Raw genomic sequence first — 23,294 nt, forward strand, 5'->3', positions numbered from 1 at the left:
TAGGCAAAACCTAAATATTTGGTTTATTTTTTAACAATGCACAGAGATTTGCACATATTTGGAGGTAGTGAGCAGCAAAATATTCAGAAGGGTGTATTTATGGCAGTGCAGGGATTATTCTATTTCCTTTCAATGATTGGTGATTGCAAACACATTTTTCCCTCTTAGTTTAGAGTCCTAAATCTTTTGATGATACAAATTTGGCCCATTCCAATCTATTTTCGAAGAGTTTGTGTACTTTTGACATTATGTGAAACACACAAGCATGCATCAATCACAGTGACTTAAAACATAAGTAAATTATTACATTATTAACAGCATTACTAGTAACAGGTGTTTTCTTTGATCCTTGTTCCCTGTGAAATAATTCTTCAGTATCAAGTAACAAACACAGATATTGTCTACAGACACTGAGTCATGCTGCTGGTTGGCATGTGTATTTGCAATTGTGACAGGACAGCGAATCTTGTGAATGGTGAAGTTTTATTCTAGTCGCTCTACATAAAGAGAGAGATAGCAAGAGAGAGAGAGATAAAGAGAGACAGTGACAGAAGAGCTCCTGTGAAATTCACACAAAAAATATTGTTTTTACTCTTTATCATTTATAATTCTCCATGATGATGTATTCCAGTATGAATTTACAAGTGATGTTTACAGGTGTCATTTTCTAAGTATATTCAAAATAGTTCCTTAAAAGTCTTTGAGTTTACCCAAATTAACAATTTAAAAAAAGCTTTTCTTACAGCAAACCATAAAGAAAGAGGTCTCATATCTTTGGAGGGTGAGCAGACTCAAAGGTTGAGGTTTTTTTTTTTGTCTTCTTCTCAGCTGAAGTCCTGACTATACATGAAGGAGTGGGAAGAGAGAAGGAGAGCTGGTGATACATTTTCAAATTCTCACCTGCCATGGAGGAACAGCAAGGATGTCCCACCATGCCAAATTAAGCCCTGGCCTCTGACCTGTAATCCATTCGGGCAAAACAGGGCCTGATAATGACCCTTCACACCAATGAGTGAGTCGAAATACACCTCCTCTCCCAAAACAGCAGCAGCGTCTTCATTATGTTAAACATAGATAATATTTTTCTCCCCCTCAATCTCTCTCAAATATGTATATACTCACACCTGGTTACAAAGCATTAGTGATCATAACAATCATGACAAAATGAAACAAAACAGAAACATAAAACATTGTTACATCTGGGGTTGCATGCCATCACCTCATTATTTATCATTAAATGTAATTAAAATACATTTTTCCATTAAAAAGAGCAGGGTTGTCATCACAAGGGTGCGTTTGGGTGCCTGTGTGTTCCAACATAAAACAGCATCAGTTTACATGACCGTTCTGCCAAAAGTAGAAATACTCAAACAAATTGCCATGAGTCCATCATAAAAATACAAGGCTGCTGTTTGTTTATGTTTATATATATATATATATATATATATATATATATATATATATATATATATATATATAAACTTTTTTATACATGTGAACATAGTTCACTCATCAGCTCACACAAGCAGCATGTGGAGATATATATATGTTAATAATAAATATGCAGATAAGATGCAAAAAAATTAAGGACAACATATTGCTCATCAGTCAGTGGGTTAAGCTGAAGCAATGCAAGGAAGTATTCCAAGAGTAAGAAAGGGTGATATGATGTGGTCGTTGAGCTTCAACTGAAATGCAGTCAAATGCCATCGTAAAAAAAAATCAACAACAACAAGAAAAAAGCATTTTCATCAAAGGGTGTCTTAATTTATGGACATTTAAATAACATCCTTCATTTTTTTTATAGTGCACATTTGGGCGCAGGGTGAAACAGCACAGTCACGCCCTCTTCCATGAGCACAAATCCCCCTTTCCCTCCTCAACTGGAAGACCTTGACATGTCAAAAGGTGAAAAGGTTTGGTTTTGATTTGCTGCCACTATGAACATTTTTTTTAAAATGTTTTTGGTTCGTTTTCTACAAAATAGTCAGTGTCTTATTCTGTTGCTATGGTTGATGCGCCCTCAAAATGCCGATCATCATCCTGAGGTATTTCATTTGATACAATTTGTCTCTGTGAATCCAATCAAGCAAATCAAGTAATCAGATAAGATGCCTATTTTTTTTTTCTTGTATTTTCTCTTTTTCAACTGTACATGTTGCGTCGTAAAAATGCTACACAAAACGTGTGCAGTCATTTGTACATCGTGTGCATGTGTTCAAAATAACAGAAATGGAAAAAAGCACAATGATTGTTTTTTTTCTTCAAGCTTATCCAAGGGCTGCCATGCACACACAAGACTTGCATCATCCCATCTTGCCTGGCTCACATCACACATACATCCTAATGTGAAGGTAAAAGTAAATAAGGAACCTTGCTTGACTGTGGATGAAAATCAATTGATGACCAAGTAACTAATGTGCACTACACTAGCGAGTGGTTAGTGTGTGTGTTAAAAAAAAAAAAAGCCACAAACTTGAGGGAAAGAATTTTACACCCTAGTGATGTGATCAAGCAGGGCGGGGGGAGGATTCACCTGTTTTTCAAAAACAACTAGTACCCTGTATGTCATCTGCAAGGAGGTCATAGAACAACAAAACATCTTCATCCAGTCCACAATTCCAATGGATTTGATCTTCATCTTACTTGTTATCCACCCGTTTGCTGTGTTCTCGTTTACCATTCTTGCTCTATTGCAGCAGTAGCATCTAAACATGGCAATGATTTACTAAGGTCAAAGTTTCGATTGTACAAACGTCCATCCACCACATCTGGTGGGAAAGGGGCCCCTTTATTAGAAACATAGACAGTAAAATACTATAGTGTATTTTTTTCTCATCTACAATGGGGAAAAAAACGGCCCATGCACAACAAATCTACCGCTTGTATTGGTGTTTTTCAGAAAGCATTGCTTTTTAAAAACAAATGTAGGAAAGAGGTTCAAAACTAATGGTTACTGGGTTCCAGTGCCAGAATCTCTAAATCTTATAGTTTAATAGAATCAAAAATAAGCAGTACTTTGCTTCAGTCTTTCCTGCTTGTCTACCATGTTGTCAGTTTAGTCTTTTTATCAGTCTGTAAACATTATTCATTGGTAGCACCTACACTACTCCCGCCACAGTTCCCAAGCTTGGTCTAAACAACCACTTGGAAATGGTAGAGTCTCCTCTCTGTGCTTTTTAGCACATCCATGTCCATTTTATCTCACGCTCGTTGTGTTCTGCCAGGCATCACAATAACCGCATTTGTCAGTGTAATAAGCAGCAGACTGTTGGACTGGCTTATCCTGCCCTCCTGAGATGGCCCTATTTCAGGTTGACACATCTAATGTGCCCAATATAGTCTCCCTGTAAAGAATCCCACACCAGCAAGTTGGAGAAATATGGATCAGGAGGATGGTTTCAAAGACAAATCCTAACCTGCGTTTTATCTTTCCCACATTCCTGTCATCCTCCATGATGATGGTTCTCCATTTGTTCGATCACAACAAATCATCACTTTCCCAAAAGCATGTCTTCTCTGAAACCACGCTTACCACCAAAACCGATGGAGCCAATAACTATTCCTCCCAGGTATGGCACGACACATAATGGCAAAGTACTCTCTGAAGCAGCCAAGTGATTAGTACAATGGTAGAGAACGGACAGAAATTATGATATCACCTGCAAAGACAGAAGCTGTACATTTACACCCAAAGGGGTGAAGGTTCTTTCAGAATACAATGTCAAGAGAAGAAATGTGTGGCTATGACATCCCTTAGTGTATAACAAATTATAATACAAACTCAGGGAGGAGAACATACATGATTTCTGGCTAAACATCTGACTCCAGACTAGGGATTTTTTTATACACCCGTCTATTGCTGAATTGAGCTGAGTTAAGGACGCCACGTGAGGCTGGGTACGCACAAGTCTTATTGGCAGAGTAAGGCATTACATGCTCCTTCTTGTACATGTCGTTAGCTATCCGCCCATCCCGTGAGCAGTATGAGGTTGTGGATTTAACTGAAGAACGGAGATTGTTCGCATCGTTGCGTGTTTTGATGGGGGCTGCTCCAAGGATCGCTGCCGGCGAAGCCACTGCCAGCTGTTTGTAAATATCAGAGGAGCTACGCCCATGGATCAGTCTGCTGCTGGTGTCGTCCCTCAGTGAGTGGCTGAGGAAAGGGTTTTCCGAGCCATGGGCCGGGTACAGGGACTTGCTCCTTTTGCTCTCCTCTAGGTTGTGATTAAACATCATTGATTTGGATCCGGTGCCAAACAGTCTGCCAGAGTAGGGGCGCATGCTGAAGAGGTTTGCGTAGTGCGAGTCAGATGCGGAGTCCAGAAAGCGATCTTTCTCCTTGAGGCTGACACTGCGTGCCGGTCGGCCTAGATCTGAATCCTTGGGCTTTTCTAGCAATATGTTGTCAAAGGAGTGCTGACGATTAAGCCTCAAGCGGTTTCTCTTCTGGACATGCGGTCCATCTGTTTGCGGCCAATAGAGACCAAACATTTCATCAGGTTGCTGCTGCTGCTGCTGTTGGTGGTGCATGGTGGGGCTAACCAAGGGGTCTGCAAGAAGCTGGTCCTCACTAATATCATACAGGTTTGCTGTGTGGAGACATGCTTCACATCGATTATATGGTGAGCGGGTAGAAGAAGCTGAGGCGGATCCTGTAGGGGTGTAAGTCCCTCCTGCAGGGTAGCCAGCAGTAACCTTTGACAAACAGGAACGGCAGTGTGTCTGTTTGTAGCGATCAATTGATTCATGTGGGGAAAGGTTTTTCTCTTTCATGCTGTAGTGTTTCGCGTAGGTTTGGTCTGGCAGGAGATCCGAATCAGTGTGATGCAGTGGTGATGAGTTCAGATGGATGATGGGCTGCTCACATTTTCTGAAATTATCACTGTGGTCAGAGTATATTTCAGGGTATTCCAAATCATCGGCAGCAAGGCCACGACTCTCTCGGTAGTGTATGGGGTCTGAGTGCAAGCTCATCTCTCGGTCAGAGTCAATCGTGTAGATTTTCTCTCCACCTCCTCTCCCAAGTTGGTTGGTTCCACCACTGACCTGTTTGGTTTTTAGGTAAGACAGCTCCACCTCACTACAGTCCCTTGGGTATTTGGAAGTCACGGGTCTTTTTTTCAAGTTGTCCTTGGGTTTCAGGTGCTTGTTGTTTTCTGGATCCTTGTAGGAAGCTGCTCTACTGGAACAGTCGGAGATGTCAGAGTGGGCCGTTTCCTCGGGGAGGTAGCGCTGTGTCTTCATTGACATTCGAGGGTCTGGCATTAGCATGTCAGGCATGGGCGAGGTTCCCGGTGGCACCGAGCGGAGCGTGTCAACTGACTTCTTCCACAGGGTCCGAGGCGGCTTGGCATTGGTCTGGACTGTGTCAGCACTAACTGCCACCTCTACTGAGTTGGGATTGGCATCATTCAAAGTGAGAGGATGCTGGCCTCCCTGGAAGATGTAGTTGTTTAGGTGGTCTTTGTGGCGGGTAGCAAGATATGACTGCAAGTCACCTGTGTCTCCATACATCATATCTTTGGGAGCATAGCTTCGGTTGTCAGCATAAATGAAGTTGCCCTTTTCTGCCATCATGTCCATGATCATGGGGCCAGCTGAGTGCATGAACTCACGTTTGGGTGAGTTCATGTGAGAGCCTGCCAGGTTAGACATGTTGGTCATGTGCTTGGCTGATTTAATGAGCTTAAGCATCTTGTCTTGCGGACTGAAGTCCAGATCTGTCTTTTTCTTCATGTCGATGTGAACTCCATGGATGCAACTCCAGATACCCTGCATGGCAACAGAGTGATGAATAGCATGGTTAAGGGTGATAGTTAAAAGAGTGTGTCATAAAAACACAAGAAAAGAAGACAAAGGGGAGGTAGGTGAAGAGATCAAGAAATAACATGAAATGGAACAAGCATGAATTGAACAAAAAGGATTCAGACAAAATACTGAGAGAAGAGAAGAAACATTATTACATATCTCAAGCCAAACATGCTGTGTACAGTTCATTCAATTGGCGGTGACTCAGCAAGTCACTGTGTATTGAACCATTTTCAAAAAGAACTTTCATCTTCCTTTACAGATTTATTTCAGCGTTTAGAGAAAATCTATCTTAAATACTGAACAAATTGAATGCTGTTTCATTGGGGTTATGACTTAAATATGAATCGAATTTCCGCACCACTGGAGCACAAAAACATCCTTTATGACAAAAAGCCAGCCAATGTTTATTTCCTCGCAAATATTTATACAAAATGATTTAATGAATCAGAACCTTGGCAAGTAAGACATTTTGTATTGGCAGTTGACAGGGGAAAGATTGAGCTAAAAAAACACATTTTGTATCCCATAAGTAAACACTAGCAATTGAGGGTGAGAGAGTCTGTTTATACCGAAGAACACATTTTCACACAAATCGTATTTTAATTACAGAGAATACTGTACATCTCCCACCTCAATGGGGTTTTCAGGCTAATCAAAATTGCTTTTAGGGTTCTCTTCGGCCTGTATCAGTTTTGAAAATAGCTTTTATCCCCATAAGAATTTCACATATTCCTCCACCTTTTTCTTCCTTTACAACATTCCTTCCCCTGTGCTAATGTTTTAAACTAAACTGCGTACAAGCAAAACCAGAGTGCAGACACTACAGTGCTTTTTATAGATGCATGTCCATGTCTTCCTGTGAAAATAACAAAGGAAAGTGCTGACGTTATCACTAAAAAAGACATCGTATTGTTACCTTGACTTCACTAAAATTTGCTGCTATTACAGTATATATTTGTCACGACCATGGGCTGCTGGGGAATTTCCCCCCAACCAATCACAGTTCTCTTCCTTCCACTCTGTGCATTAACGGCATGCCTCACTCATTTCCCTTGTTTTTTGCCATTCCAAAGTTGGCCAATAGCCCCTGCTGTTTTTCTTGTATAATCTACTGTTAGAAAATATGGCTACAACATTGTAGGAATATCAGTTTTCCTACTTTAAGTGTATTGTTGTTTCCGTTGGAACTGCAAGTTATTGTAAACCATGTGCCCACTCGGGCTTGAACCAATCTGTCTCACTCATCCATTCAAAAATCACACTCGAACCTTCATGACCTCACAGACAGTGAGATCTTAGAGAAGAGACAGTAGCAGGGTGCTTGCGCTTTTGTGCGCCATTGTGGGATGGAATTAATCTTTTCCTGGCCAATCCTAGCAGCATACCTCATTTGTATTCGAATCAGTGTTTGAAATTGCATAAACAGAAACAGACTCGCTGGGTTCCGTGCATGACATTGGTAGTAGGTAAACTGCGAGATCTCCCATTGCTGTTGATGTAGTGCATGCCATGCCGTGCAAGTGACGTGGGCAATTGGAGACCGCCTTGCACCACTGATCCTGAACCCCACCCACTGGCCTAATAGTGGGGAGTGCTATTAAAATATTCATAGATTTATACATACAGTATATATATATTATGTTTGAAGATGATAATGATAATAATTAGTTCAATGAATTGATTTTACAAGGATTCACAGGGACAGCAAACCCATAAATCCCACACCGCAGAATGCTCTTACCCGACTAATGGTGAAGAGAAGACCTGGCCTGCCAGAGCAGACCCCTGTGAAGCAGTATCTGAGCCTCCAGTAGAAGAGATGTTCAGAGACAAAGGTGATGAGGGACAGCCCCATGGCAGTGGCTAGCATGTAGAAGACCCCCGCCATGTTGTCCACATCCAGCTGGCTGGACATCACCTCGTTCTTCTCATTGTGGCAAATGCCCGTCAACCACTGAGCCTCTAATTCCTCCATTTCACCTGAGAGGCAAGGACAGAAAGCACAACTTCATCCCTCTTTGAAATGCTTTAGGTGAGAGGTTCTCCAAGTCAGGGGTGCTTGATGGTCTTGCATGGAGTCCTCAGCAAACACTTTAGCTGAAAGGTGCAACAAAAGTTCACATATATTTAACAATTTTCAATGATTTTTCCCCTATTGTCTCCACAACTCTTACCGGGCAGGAGAATAGTCCAATGTCATATGTACTCTGAATATCTGAGAGTGTCACATACAGTAATGGGGTAATACCACAACAATTGTTTTAGTATTATTTTAAAGTACAGTATTTTTTTCACACTTTTCTGACTTTTGTACTTCTCAAGCTTGTTACAAAAAGACCTTGATTATCTCTCTGCTTTCCTTTCCTTTGAATCCTTTGTGATATTAGGAGTGCAGCTATAATTAAATGCAAGCTGTAAAACGAAAGCTGCAACTGGGTGCTCAGAGGTAGGCCACTTAAAATGTTTGCTAAAGTTTGAAGTATTTAAGCCTTGCAAAAAAAAGGAACAAAAACAGGATATCATTTAATCAAATAAAGTGCTTTCATGCTTACATTATGATAAAAGGTTTAGGACATTCACTTAATGCTTGCCTGGGAGCTTTTTTTGTAGAGGAGCAGAGGCACTTGTTCATAATTTATAGCCATTCAGCTCTCCACTCCTGTAGCGTTTGATGGATTGCTAAAGGTGTCAGTTAAGTTAAACATAAACACACACAGTACAAGATGTATCCATTGTTTGCCAGGAAATAAGTACACAATTATTATGTTGTGCAAATAATTAAGGGGAGGCAGCACACTGAGCTCCTGGTCAGCACATCTGCCTCACACTTCTGAGTTTCACTGATTGAATACAGCCTTATGTGTGGAACTGGAAATCTCATATATGTGAAGGTATAAAATTATACAAAGGGTAGTTGAAATATACTTTTAGATAAAACCCACAAGGGCAAGCAGATGTTTTTTTTGTATGTGTGAGTGGGGGAATAATACTTTGTTATCTATCATTTTCCTGTAAACAGCCATTGTTAAGACAATGTTGCTGTGAATTGTATGTGAATCTTTTCAAAAACATTATCCTAATCCCAGACACAATTTTACAGTATTGAAATATGATGCAGAGCTGAGCAATAAATCCTTGTTAAAATTGGTTAGTAAGGAATATGAATATGATATCATCGATTTCATTACTATGCTACATATGGTAGTACAAAAAAAGTGTCTGCATATTGGAATTATTACACCTCTTTGATGAAATGTAAGCTTTAAGTGTTGCAAGTTGCACCAGTATCATCCTTTTGTCTGAACCATAGCCAACCTTTAGCATGAGTCCATCTTGACACCATGTTGGAAAACCAAAGTACATTTCATGTGCGAGATGAAAATCTATCCCAATATTGGTAATTTTATATTCCAAATACGCAATATAACCTTGATTTCTTTGACATTACTGTCGATTTTCTTATCTTTTCTCCATTTTTCTACAAAACACATTTTATGCAGAAAAAAAAGGTAAATAAAAGACTAAGAAAAAATACTTAAACACACAAATATCCAATTGATAAAGTAAATACCATTCAAAACATTGGTTGTTTTCGAGAAATGCAATAAAGTGCAAAGAGTTAAATAAATACAATAACAAAATGCTACAAGTAAGTACTGTATGTCTACTGTATGTCTATTTAACCAGTAAAACTCCAGATACTGCTGTTTGAGAGGTGGAGTTTCAGGAACACAAGTTAAACCCCCAACTCTCAGATGGCTAGCTCATCAATAAAGAACAAAGCTAGCTCCGAGAACTAATGTGAATTGTGGGTCACATTGATTATCCACACTTCAGACTCACTTTGCTGTGTTGCCATTTCTCAGGAGGCCATTGCTTCGAGGCAATCTGTGGAACAGCTCTCTATGCAATGTGACGATGGGCCCTCCTCATTTAGCGTAAGCATACTACTCAGGGAGAAATACAGAAATCCCTCAGTAGCGGCGAGTGAAATGTAAAATAACGATATAAACGATAAGTGAGTTATATTATACGGTAGACATTTCTACAGTATATCGTAGAAATATATATCATTATACTTCACAGTCATCACTTGCGATATAAGGGGAACTGATTAACAGCAACCAATTTTGCTTACATCCCAAGTAGCGAGTAGATTGCTAACACCAACATTTACCGTACTGTATCTAATTAACATCAATGTGCTATTGTCTGAATATAAATGAGATGCTTTATTTTTCTCTGATTTGTATGGGAACATTGTTGATGTTGTTTTCTTAAGGCCAAGGTGATTATAAAAACGAGATTCAGCTAATAAACACATACACACAGATTTAGTACTGCAGAAAGGAACATTGGAAAACGTTGCACACTTTGCTCTCCCTTTAGAGCAGCCTTTTGTGTCCGGAATAACATCAAACGACTATTTATACTTCATTGCTTCTCCTTTGTGTTGTCAGCAGACAAGGATATAGATGTGTGTGCGTGTGTGTGCGTGCGTAAGAGAGAGTGTGTGTCAAAGAATTACAACGATGGCAAGAAACAGCAGCTACAATGAATCCCTAAAGCCTAATGCCATACTCATTGCACGTGACCATGGTGCTTGTGAATGTTTCTCACCATCTCCAATGATGGCCAGAATAGCCAGATCCACCTGTCGTTTCCAGTAGGAGCCTTTTTGGAGAGCAATGCCATATCCAGTGGTGGCAAAGATGTACCTGAATGCATCAAGGTCCAAACGTACGCACACAAACACAGACACAATTTTTTAATAGTCATCTTTGACTGGATTATACCAGAGGCTCTCTGTATATAATGTATCGCAGACCAATACAAGTGAATTGTGATTACATAAACATGCACAGGAGATCAAATTACATACTGTACTGTTTTGCTCCACAGCTCCCCCTACAGTTGTACAAATCAACAATAGTAAATTTACAGGACATTTGTTAAAAAAGGTTAGAGGTGTCCAGACCGATCCACCCGTATTATAGACCATTAACGCAGGTAATCACTGTTTGCCACCGCTACCACTAATCTTTGTTAGAAGCAGCCAAAATGATCTTGAAACGTATTATATAATGTCAGGTTACTACATATTGTTGCTATAGAGGGAACATTCACCAGGCTGTGTACTTCCTGCCAGGGCCAGTGACAATTGGGTCCATCGAAGCGTTAAATCCCTCCATGTCAGATATGTTGACAATGAAGCAGATGCTTAGCTTACCTGCAGTTTTTCTGACACCAGTTGCACCATGTCATTGCATTGAAAAGAAGTAAAGGCAAGTCACATAATACCTCTGGACTACCATGGGGAAAAATACTGCTCGAAAACAAATGTTCCTCCAATATTTCAACTATGATTAAAGCAATACATAGCTACTATACAATATCTGTTGTGTGAGAGTATAAAGCTATACTAGTTAGGAGACGGAGAATAATGACTGATATCGTAATAATAAGTTGGAATTTCCATAAACAATTTTGATTGGTCTTTACCGCTCTGACTGATCAGTTATTCGGTGCTCTTAACACAAATGCAAACCTCTGTGCTATAGTATATGAGCAAAAAAGAATGTTTTTGTCTGTAGAGGCCAGCGAATTTGCATCTTGGTGCATGTTGGTCAAGCTTGAGAGCCATTAATCAATTCTGCGAACCCGAATTGACTGCTCAAACTACAACAACACTGACTGGGCATACACATAAGTCCTTGTCCATTTTTTAAACCAGAAATGCTACACAATTAAGTACATTTGATGTACATTTTTGTTTTGCCTCATAAACAAGAGATACTGTCTGTCTTTATTAGGATGTGTAAATGTCAAATTTTAAAAAAGGCGATTTAGAGTAAAAATATGGTATAAGAAAAATATCAGATTATTCTAGCCTGTAACTGTATTGTGACACAAAATAGATTGAAGTTTTATTGTCAATACAGCTGCCGTCACTAAAGCAAAACATATATGAAATTTCAGTTACCCGCTGCCAATGGTCACCAGCTTACATCCCTCATCTCTGCCAGCCATGTAGTTCAACACTGCGGCATCATAGATGAAGGCATCCAGTTTACTGCAAGGAAGGAGCATCAGACAAAAGGGAGGGAATAAAGACAAACATGTGGGGGAGTCAAATTGTTTTTAGCGCTCATATGACAACAGAGACACCCTCCAGAATGTTCTGTTTGTGGGGATCAATTCAGTAGTAAATCATCTCCAATAGGAGTTCAATCCAAGCGTTACCCAACCCAGAGAGGACACAGAGAGGAGGGGCAGTTCAATACACACACTTCACTGATAATAAGGCCTTGGAGGCGAATGGACAACAAACTTTAGACAAACACAAACATTCACACCATCCTTTTTTCTCTTCCTCTGCCTTTGACCTCTCACTCACACCCAAATCCGCACACACATCCCTGACATTTTCAGTGTAACCGATTCCATCACGAACAGAGACACGCACGCACACCCACACACAAAGACCTACTAATAGTGTAGCGACTGCGTGGCATTTACGGATTGTCAGATCAGCCCTTTAACAAAGGCTCACAGGCAATAGTTAAGCTTTGTAATTAGCTTAAGACAGCAATGGCTCCATCCACATGAAAACCGTGAATCTACAGACTAAAGTGTGAAAGTAAATGTGTGGTTGTTTAACTATATAAAAAAGCTGAACAGGAATACACATTATATCATAGTAAAAAATACATTTTCTGGTTTTCATAGGTAATAATAATAATAATAATAAAAATAATAATAGCTTTCCTTAAAGGAGCCTTTTAGAACCCCTGAGGACAACCTTATACAAAACAAAATAAGAACAATTGATTTGAAAAGTACACCATAAACAATTACAGGTAAAGGTCAGTGTCATGATAAAAAGTGAATATGGATGACAGAGGAGGTGGGTGATGAGGCAGAAGATAGAGCCTTGAGGAGCACTCGATGTAGGGGGTGTGGGGGGGGGGGGCCTTTGAGGTCGGTGGGGCTGTAAATAATTAGAATTGAAAGAAATGAGTGCATTAAGGCATGCAAATTTCATGAAACGAATAGAACGGGCTAGAATGACAGAAAATTGGCACTGGGCCATTTGGGATGAACCTTCTTCACACTGTGTAATTGTGTGGAATTGTGGTCAGATCCATTGCTTCAGGTCAGGAGCACAGAGAAAACAGACCATCCAGGGTGTTATTATGATGTCCAGAAGTCAGCTTGGGTCTTCTCAGGAAAGGTAATGCGCTTCTGTGATTCCACAATTCATTTAAAACCAGGATATTTTAGAGCAACATATGCTGCCATCAAGATGATGTCTCCTCCAACAGCATCCGAGGACGGTAAATGAAAACACACACACACATACACGCGTTGCAGCTCCCTGTATGGTCTGGCTAAGTTATTTGACATAATAATGTTTAATAATAATGTTGCTAGGTTGTGTCATGCCCAACCACATCGTAACCGTACCAATTTTCCTAACTTTCCTAAATCTTAAGCGACTTAGGTTTCAAAGTATGATCAAATGATTTAAAACTCCCCCTGCGCATAGTTTTGATTCTCGCGGCTGTAGCAGATTGCGCATGTAAAGCCTGTCAGCATTATGTGTGATCAGCGCTAATCCAGCCATCGAGCCTTAAACAGCTGAACGCTGCAGCATTGCTCATCTGCTAATGCCGCCAAATAGAATTATCAATGAGGGAATTACTGCATAAGTAGACCCGCCAGTTAGGTGTTCCAGTGCAGATACACATGAGCGTACATGTTTACTTTGTTAAGGCTTTAGCTTCGAGCTTTGTCTATACTTACTGTATATGCGATATATGTGTGACACGGATAAAATAGTGGTTTTATGTCTCGATAGCTCATGTTTTACACATGACTAATTGGTGATAGAAAACGATCCGAAAAAGACATAAAACCTAAAACCGCAATTTATTTTTGGGGTTTCATTCTAAAATCTCCTTCCCGATCTACACTCATCTTTAATTTTCCTTTGTTGCTGACACCCTTTATCCAATCCATTACCACTTTCTTTTTCACTTTATTGGCTTTAACCTGCAGCATTCCTTAAATCTTTCAATTCTTCCAATCAGAATATTTGCCCTTGACTTCTAGCACCCCGCCTCCAACAACCCCATTTGCCCTCTTTATCTTTTTTCATGCGATGATGGGATGAGTTCAACCCTCCATTTTTCTCTCTTTTTCCCCATCGCCATCTTTACCTCCAATCGTCTAGCCATTCAACCACTCCACTCTTCCAATATGTCCTTGGTTCGCTGTGTTATAACCCTTAAACACCTCCATCCCTAACACACGCACACAAACACACACACCAACTGCAGTCGGTCCCATTATAGAGACCAGGCACTAAAAATAGATCCTGCTGTTCCCAGTGAGGAGTCTCATTCATCCCCAGTCTCACAGGAGCTGTCACAAACGTAACAGCAAGCACACTCTCAGACAGGCAATTACACACACGCACACCCACGCACACCCACGGGCACACACCCTTTGTATTTGTAAAAGAATTGTGCATTCACACTTGAGCCTGTTCCTCCTGATGATTTTGATTGTTTTATACAAAAACAAATGGGAATTTAAAAAAAAGAAGTTTGATGATGAACATGCCTTTTTGTGTTTATAATAAAAGGGTTGTGCATATGTACTCATTGACACGTAGTTATGCCTGCGTCACCGAAAAATGCGTTCATTAATTTGATTATAATCAGTAGCATAACTTGTTTACTCTTGCCTTGGATAAATCATTTGAGATCACCTTGCAGGCATAACAATCACTCACATACAGTGTCTCCATACCCAGATTTTAGGCTGACAAGAGCATCCTGAACTCCTGTTTGGTGATACTTCACCATGTACTGGTGCATGGAAGGGTAGTTCTTCCTGATGTTCCGCTCAGTAGATCCGTTTGGAACCGTGCCAAATCGGAATGGGGGTGAGTACGCATACGGGTTCTGAAACTGTAGAAGAGAACAACATATAGTACAGAGAAGAGGGCATGAAAGATTGATTTGGGCGTGTTGTGAGTCTTTATAGTTTGCCACGTTCATGTCTCCAAGTCTCATGACTACCTGGTGCTCGCGGGCCCCACGTTCGTGACTCCTTAGCTAGAGTTTAGCTTCATGGGCAAAATGGGGAGGACTAGATAGGAGTATAATGCACTGCTAATAAAAGTTGTAGGAGGACGTGATGAGAAAGGGCTAGGGTCATCTTTCGGGCAAGAAGTGTAATAGACGCTTCATATTTGAACCTTTTTATTTGTCAAAGTATTCCACGACTAATTTTGCCCTCATAATTAAGGAACTGAGACATGACCACTTTGCTTTTGTAATGAATATTGCTTCTCAGCGCTGCTTTGCTCTCATTTTACACAACATTTCTTTAATGGATTTTTCATTTCGCCTTGGTCTACTTTCTTCCGACTATCTTATTATGAAAGTTTTACTGTTATGCAAGCAAATGACTCCCTGTATGAACATTTGTCTGTCTGGGCTTTTGTCTATGTTGAGATTGTATGTCGTCTCCTGTACCAATTTTGAAACATTTTAAATGGGTTGCAGTGAAATGGTCGATTTCAGTGGCTGCAACAAGGTCCAACCACAGAGTTCGAATGGCAGGGCTATTCCGAAACACGTGTCAAAAAACACATTTCAAAACTGTTACAGTGGTATCAATTTGCCAATGTGTTTATCATTATGGATGTAGTTCGCAGTGGTGTAGAAACTCCATCTACAGTATACTGAAAACCGTCTATGTTTTGATACAGTGCAGTTATAAATCAACATACAGTATTGTGTCAACTATAATTGAGCATCATTATCTTTGTAAAGGTACATTGAAAATGACTTTTGTGTTTGATCGAATTCAGTTTGTGAGTGTCCCTCATATTGTGACCCATGGACATATACTATAACCTAACAGAGATACCAGAGATCAATTACCCCTCTGTTGTTTCATAACATTAGCTATACAGCCAAATTGGGAGTGTTTACAGGAACCACGGTCCTCAAAGAGCGAAAAATCGACAATAACCGGAATGCAGTACAGTACTGTCTTTACTTTTCACAATCCCTTGGTGCAGGCAACACACAGGGAACATCGCCAAGCTGGAGGGCATTCATAAAACAGCCTGCAGAGGATACTTGCAGCCTAGTAAAGATGAATTCTTTCTTCTATAAAAATCTTACTGTCATTTTTGACCAAAATGGATTAACAAATATCCCCGGCTGCAATTCTTACAAAGGGGAATAAAACAACTGCGTTTACATTGAAAACCTATTGTTCGAGATTGTTTACGGCTGTGCTCTCGATTCAACCAATCAATCATTTTGGAGAAACACCTACCACATTGAATTTTAATTTTAGATGTATTTGGGGGGGGGGGGAACAAACGCTTAAACTGTGGTGATAAAAGTCATGAATTCATTCAGGTGTAACCTTTGTAAGTCTTAAAAAACGTATGAAGCTTCTTTTCTGGTGAGTAGATTTGTGACCTTTCATCTCCCAGTGGTAAACACTAAAAGCATTTTTCGGGGGAATCACTGGCCAGGAGCTCGGAGGTCAATTTTCCTTGTCATATTGCAGGTCAAACACAGTTTGTTGTCCAGTCCTGCTCAGCAAATGTGTCTTAAATAGCCTTTTACCCTTTATTTTAAAGCCTCTTTGGCTGACCCTCCCATCCTGTCTACATCTTGTTTGCTCTCGCCCCCCCATATGCCTTTCCTTTCTCCTTACCTCAGCCATCAAAACATGGCCCATATCTGTCCGCCTGTTGTCTTGTATCCTCTTGTGTGTCTTGGCCTTTGACAATTCCTCAGTCGCCGACCCCCCCCTGCCAGTTGCTGTTAGCACCTTTTCCGTGAACGCTGTCAGAAGCTTCCACGTCAGTCGACAACACTCTCCACCACCATGAATCTCATCTACTTTTGCCTTTTCACTCGCTCCTCATTTGTTTCGTCAAACACATTTGGCTTGACCATCTGTTTTCTTTAAACAATGCTATTGGCTCAAAGTGGGCTCGGCCAAACTACTGATGCTGTGCAGCAGGGATGTCAAACTCATTTTTGTCGCAGGCCACATAATAGCTTTGGTGTCCCTCAGAGGGCCGTTACGACTGTGAACCCATATAAATGTATGACCGCCCGTAACACATATACACAACAAATTGATGGATAGCTAGTTTTGAAATCAGAAGCCAGTAAATAGTTTGTTCAACTATTTTTCAATTTATTTTAAAGGGGGGATTGGTCACAAATGCTTGCAATATCTCATATGTAGTGTAAAAAGTGAAGTCAGTTTGAAAGAAACATGTTAAGTCAGCACACTTGATTTGCCTTCGTGGGCCACATAAAATGATGTCGCTGGCCGGATCTGGCCCCCGGGACTTGAGTTTGACACCTGTGCTGTACAGTGTTCCCACACTGTTAGGTGAATTCCCGAAAAGTATATGTTGATTTTTTTTTTACTCCTCTATTAAGACATTACTAACGAAACCCCAAACCCCTCACATGACCCCCGCACCCACATGGTTCCCGCACTTCTTGTTACACTCAATAAATGTAACTTTTAAAATGTAAAATAAAGAATAAATGAAAGCGCTGTAAATCCTTGTTGGAGAAATCGTAAAACTAGTTACCGTGACTACTGTTCTTTTACTTCCGTTCTTCCGGTGGAAGCTCTTTGTCTGCCATTTAGAAGAAGAAGAAGAACGGTAGTCACGGCAACAAGCTTTCGGTTTCCACAATGATTTAGAGCACCAAAAGGCACATTAATCCACCAGGATTGTATCTCTGGCTAAAATGTGATGCAGGATTCAGGTTAAAGTAAGCCATTTAAACTAAAAAGACAAACTTGAACATAGTTATTAAGTGGGCAATTTGTAGTCCTCGTATACTGCCGGGGGCAGAGCTCGCTCTCCTCACATTGATTTAAAAGTATTCTATAACACAGTCTTTTACCTTATTGTCAGAAAGCCCAGTAACTTGGTCGACAAACTCCTCCTGGATCATGAAAGCGGCCAAGTTGGCAGTGTAGGAAGCCAGGAAGATGACAGCGAAGAAGGCCCACACAGACACGATGAACTTGCTGGTCGTTCCCTTTGGATTTTGCACCGGGACAGAGTTGTTGAAGACGAGACCCCAGAGCAGCCAGACAGCTTTGCCCATGGTGAAGGATGGACCATGGGGATCTGATGGGGAACACAGAGGGATGATAAGAGTGACGGAGTGATGTATTGCCTTCTCACTGTATATGACAATAGTAGTCTAGGTAGGAATGTAGTGTATTTTTATTCATCAAAGTGTGTAGAAATATCAGCCTACACTGTAGTGTGATGAATATAGTGCTTGTATCACGGTTGTTATGTGGCATAGCAAGCAAGGGAGGCATAATTTAGGTAACATGATTTTACTACTTGGTGGCTTCCAGCAGCAGGCATTAATTTAGACCTAACTACTTCGATGTTATCATAGTTGCTGTAAAAAAATGAAATTCACTGTCATATTTTAACCATGTATCCATAATTCATAGTTCATTTCCGATTCATTTCTTTCTTCACTTCTAATGTAATCTCAAAATGGGTTTTACATGTCAGAGATCATCAGTGTTTTAGCTTATATGGTATATTCAATCATTTGTGTACACACAACTGTGTGAATTATTGTTAGCAAGTTTACCTTTTCCCTGCGCCAGGTTTCTGTTGAAGCCGAGAGGACTGATGTATTCAAACATGAAAACAGCCATTGCAGTCACCAGTAGGAGCATCACAAACATCATCACCCACACTGATGCACTGAATGGCTCTAAGAGAGGGCAAGAGTGACATAAGATGACAGGGATTTAGTATTAATAAGACACGCTGAGTCACAATTTCAAATATTACACATCACTTCTTGTGATTCATGCTCCATCTCATTCTTCCATTCCATGATCTGAATGTGGAAATCAATTACGCACATGAGCAGCTGAGTAAAGTGCTGCATTGAACAAGTTCGCGGGCACCCCTCTTAAACCCCAAAGCCCTGTGTGTGTGTATATGTGTGTGCACACGCGCATATACACGAGCAGATCTCTGGTTTGACAGTGTGAGGAGGTGTCGGAAGCCCTGGTGTCAGCAGTTCTGTCCTCCCTCTGAGCCAACAACACCACTGCAGAGATTAAAGCAAGCCTATAACGTATGGCAGAGGGGCTGCATCGCTTGTGAGCAAGAACGCGTTGGCGAGCAGCCATCATGGGGCGTTCCAGCTAAGCCCTTTTAATTGCCACTTTCATGGCAGTGTGCTACATACATGTTAAGAGTGTGTGTGTGTGAGACTTCATGCTGGCATGAGCAGCCATAAGCCTGAGCCATGAGGTTTTGCACTATGCCTATCCATCATATTGAGTGTCTGAGTGTCTTCAGACCAGACTTAGGGGCTATGGCCTCATGTGTATGCCTCAAGATGGGAAAGTTGTCTTCTTTTCTTCTTCAAGATGGGTTACAAATATCTCAGTCCACACCAATGGTATTAATACAGTAAACAATAGTATATTATGTATGTACCATATGTGTGAAAGTGAATATATATATAGAAGGGGATTAAAAGGGCTCTCTGTGCGACATCTCTGTGGGATTAAAAGGGCTATTTATACCGGTATATAGTGTAGCTGAATGGACATTTTAACCAAAACAGGCTGAATAGCAATGGCAACTCAATGACAGTGATGATCTGAATCTTCATGACTACCACACCGGAAAATAAAGTTGACAACATGATTAATAATGAACAAAGCAAACACAGATACTATTTGGGTCCATTTTTATGTCATATAAAGAAACACAAATTGTAATTATCAAAAATCATCACCTTGACTGTAATTTTATAAAAATCAGTTTTTCAGTGACCTAAATTGCTATTTTTAGTGACGAGCAAAGGCATTATTAAAAATAAAAATAAAAATAATAATAATAACATATATATATATATATATATATATATATATATATATATATATATATATATATATATATATATATATATATATATATATATATATATATATATATTGCTGTTAAAACACAGTATAATCCCTCTCAGGAGGCACTGTGTACACAAGTAGGTGTTGAGGTCAATCCCGCAGATACAACAGCAAGTATCGACCAGAGGGTAACAGAACCGGGCTGCGTTGTCAGCTTTGTATGACAGGGAACGCTCAGCTCTTAATCTATGACACTACCACATTCACAGAAACCGAAACAAGACATGACTTCTAAACCATTCTCTGTGGGATTAAATAACATAAAAGCATGAAATGATGCTTACCAAGAAAGGCTGAAGGGGACACGGTTCCATTACTACGGGACACCATGACGCTGATCCCAGTTTCCACGAATGGGACGGAGAAATCGATGACCTCAGAACGCTCCTCATTGATCGTCAGAGATCCGACGGCCATGACGGCTTTCTTATAGACCACCTTGGGGTTAGAGGGGCAGGGAAGGGTGGACAAATGATAAAGGCAGAGAGCCGAGCAAGGTTAAAGTGATGATGGAAAATCAAACATTTTAGGTGGCAAATGGAATGTAAAGAATCGGAAAGGGGTCATATATAAATAAAAATTAAAAGGATCATGGAGGAGGAGCACAGAGAAGCAGTATAGGCGCATTTTTTTTCCCCACATAGTGATTGTGTAATTAGATCAACTTGTAAAACAATGACAATAACAATGTCAATACTACCTAATACAACTGAAAATGCCACTTGAATATTGATATTTACTTTGGATTAGACTGCAGAAAATCAATATGCAAGTTGGAGTCACTATAAATGTAAAGAGAATGTCTGGCAATCTTCAAGTCAGCAATACCTGCTATTAAGTTTATACTCTAACATAATTAGCTGTCTTAAATTGGCCTCTGGGACTTCACCTTCAGACTGAAGCAATTATTTAAAGATAATTACATCGCAATAACTATGCTTTGCTGATGTCTTCCTCATCTGAGAACATCATTACCCATTGTTAGCTGTGTGTTGCAGTCAAAAGTGCCTCTTACCTCTCCCACCATCCCATTCCAGACATTGTTAATCTTCTTTCCATGTTTGCCATTGGTTACTAGGTACAGGTCATAGGTGAACTTGACATATTTGGCTATCTTCTTCAAAATGTCAATGCAGAAGCCTTTACAGCACTTCTTAATGTATGTCCCTCCAGCCTCAGTTGTGTTGCTGCAGAAACACAAACATACATCACATGAACAGATTCTGCATGTGCCAACTAGAAAACTGACAGACCACAGTGTGGAGTCCACTTGATTGAAACTAGCAGATATAACCTTTAACCCAAGTGCCTTCCTTGGATTGGTGATCTTGGATTGATATTGTTAGTAGAAAACGCGTTCCGAGACAAAGAAATAATCGTTTGAAGGAGAATATTTGTTGAAATGTTTCAAGGGTGTCAATATAATGTAAATTAAACTCGAATTCCCTGAGGAAAACTGCAGTCAGAGTACCGTATCGATACCATTTTCAGAACTTCTGCAGCAATTTGTTCAACACCCATGTCGGCTCTGGAAAATATGTATCAATCGACTGAATTTTCACCTTAACTTGTCATATTAAGAAATGGGTATCTTTTCTTCTAACTTTAACTCACTAAATATGGACTTTATGATGGCACTGTATCCTCAAACCTTGCGCCATCTGTGAGTTCACATACGCGCACCAACTCTGTACGTCAACTTTATGCCACCTGGGACTCTCATTTAACTTTCAGATGTGTGCTAATTAGGAAGATACAACACAACCTTGTCTTTAAGTTTTGCGACCTGAACAAAAACTTAAAGGATGAGAGGAGAAAAAAAAACTTTTACATTTAATCATGACTCAGCAGTTACCTTCGGAATTGGAACACTGTCACTTTGGAGGATTTATGTTGTGTTGGAGAGAAGTGCGGGGGCAAAACACTGGCCAACTCTTGCTTCCGCTGCAAACTCAGTTGTTACAATCACTAGCTGTCAATGTGTCAAAAATAATCTCAACCGAAACGGGATTCTTGCCTGTTCTTGTTTTTGTCATGATGCAATAGTTTAGAAAGTGGTAAGAGGAAGGGAAAGGCAACCAGGAGAATCTTTCAAACTTACTCAAGTTGTGTCTTGGCATGTACGGCAATTGGATCGGTTACTTTTCAATGGTATGGTTTTTTTTCCCCTTTAATTTAGGAAAGGTAATGTTCCAAGAATCATATACCATTTGATACCTGTAAGAATTCACACTATGGGAGCTATTATGACAACAAGCTGTTTATGGGGTGGGAGGCTTTGTTTGTACACATAGCTTCTTAAGGTTTTAAGACTAGATATCCATTTTGAATTAGTTCGCTTGTTACATTATTTCGGTATGTACTGTATACAGATGAACAGTTATACTAACCATCATTCATAACAATACAGTGATAGCTAGTGACTGAAGGGCAAGGCAGTCTGGTGTAACAGAAATGAGGACGACAAGGTTGGCAGGTGCAGGTACAGAGCTAACATACAGTCCAGAACTGTGATAGCTGCAGTCATGATCGCAGTGGGCACATTTAGACAGCCGGTAGAGAGCATGTGACGTTATGGAGGCTCTTTGTGAAGTAGCCAGGCCAACTTGATATAGAACCGCTAAAGGCCTCAGGGGCCTCCAGGGAGGGCAGAGTAGTGATGTGTATGTAAGTTGTTCTTAGGCCCAGCCTGGGCGAGTGAATTTGTGATTCTGCATGCATGAATGGTCCTCTACCCCCCTGATCCCATCCCAACAACACCCCTCTTACTGTCTACTTCCCTGCATCCATCCCCTCTTCCTCCAAATGGGCACTGAGGATGCCTTAGTGGGAATTGCGCTATGGGAGGCAGAAATCCACTGCACTGTGTGAGTGGACATGTGGCAAAAGTGAGTTTATATCAGATTGACTCTGTGTGTGTGTGTGTGTGTGTGTGTGTGTGTGTGTGTGTTGCTCCTTGGAGATGCATTATCCTCCGCCCTACTTCACAGTGATTCTGGATGAAAATCTCTCTCGGCCTCTTCCCTGGGACTCCATTACAACTTAATCAGCTGTGTTTGGGTGAGTGTGTGCGCGCATTCATGTGTGTAGTTCTCGTCGCTAATGTTGTATACACATGGATAAGTTTAAGTGTGCAGCGCGCACAACAATCTTCAGAGAGCCTGCGTGTGTGTGTGCGTGCTCCAGTGGCACAAACTAATAGTGTGATGCCATCAAATAAAAGCTTTGATTACGTATCATCCAAGCCACTGTGCGGTGCGCACAGTCACCGTCAACCCTCACAATGCAGAGCCTTCAAGAATGGAGCACAGGCAATATAGTGTTGGTAGATAGAAAATTGGAAAGGAGGAAGTAAATTGCTGAGTTCAGCATTGTGTGTGTGGCGGAGGGAGAGTATTTGGGTGACAAGTTGCTGCATAGATCATTCTCCTCTCATCCCAAGTAAA

General features: G+C 40.5%; 1 protein-coding gene across 4 annotated transcripts in view; it reads right to left on the reverse strand.

Moving 5' to 3' along the window:
* Positions 1-466: 466 nt before the first annotated feature.
* The window catches only part of grin2aa (glutamate receptor, ionotropic, N-methyl D-aspartate 2A, a), a 114,970-nt gene continuing 92,142 nt past the window's right edge, over positions 467-23,294 (reverse strand). For all 4 annotated transcript variants that reach the window (XM_086054947.1, XM_086054948.1, XM_086054949.1 and 1 more), the window contains 9 exons: positions 20,864-21,035; positions 20,133-20,286; positions 18,507-18,632; positions 17,790-18,019; positions 14,632-14,792; positions 11,798-11,887; positions 10,435-10,532; positions 7,556-7,794; positions 467-5,775 (listed from right to left, as the gene is read on the reverse strand). In XM_086054947.1, coding sequence (XP_085911073.1) covers positions 3,814-5,775; positions 7,556-7,794; positions 10,435-10,532; positions 11,798-11,887; positions 14,632-14,792; positions 17,790-18,019; positions 18,507-18,632; positions 20,133-20,286; positions 20,864-21,035 — 3,232 coding nt within the window. In that variant the 3' untranslated portion in view covers positions 467-3,813. The remainder of the gene's footprint in view (positions 5,776-7,555; positions 7,795-10,434; positions 10,533-11,797; positions 11,888-14,631; positions 14,793-17,789; positions 18,020-18,506; positions 18,633-20,132; positions 20,287-20,863; positions 21,036-23,294) is intronic.

Source organism: Filicampus tigris, chromosome 16 (assembly GCF_054856515.1).
Source record: "Filicampus tigris isolate MCC_2025a chromosome 16, RoL_Ftig_1.0, whole genome shotgun sequence".
Lineage (NCBI taxonomy): Eukaryota > Metazoa > Chordata > Actinopteri > Syngnathiformes > Syngnathidae > Filicampus > Filicampus tigris.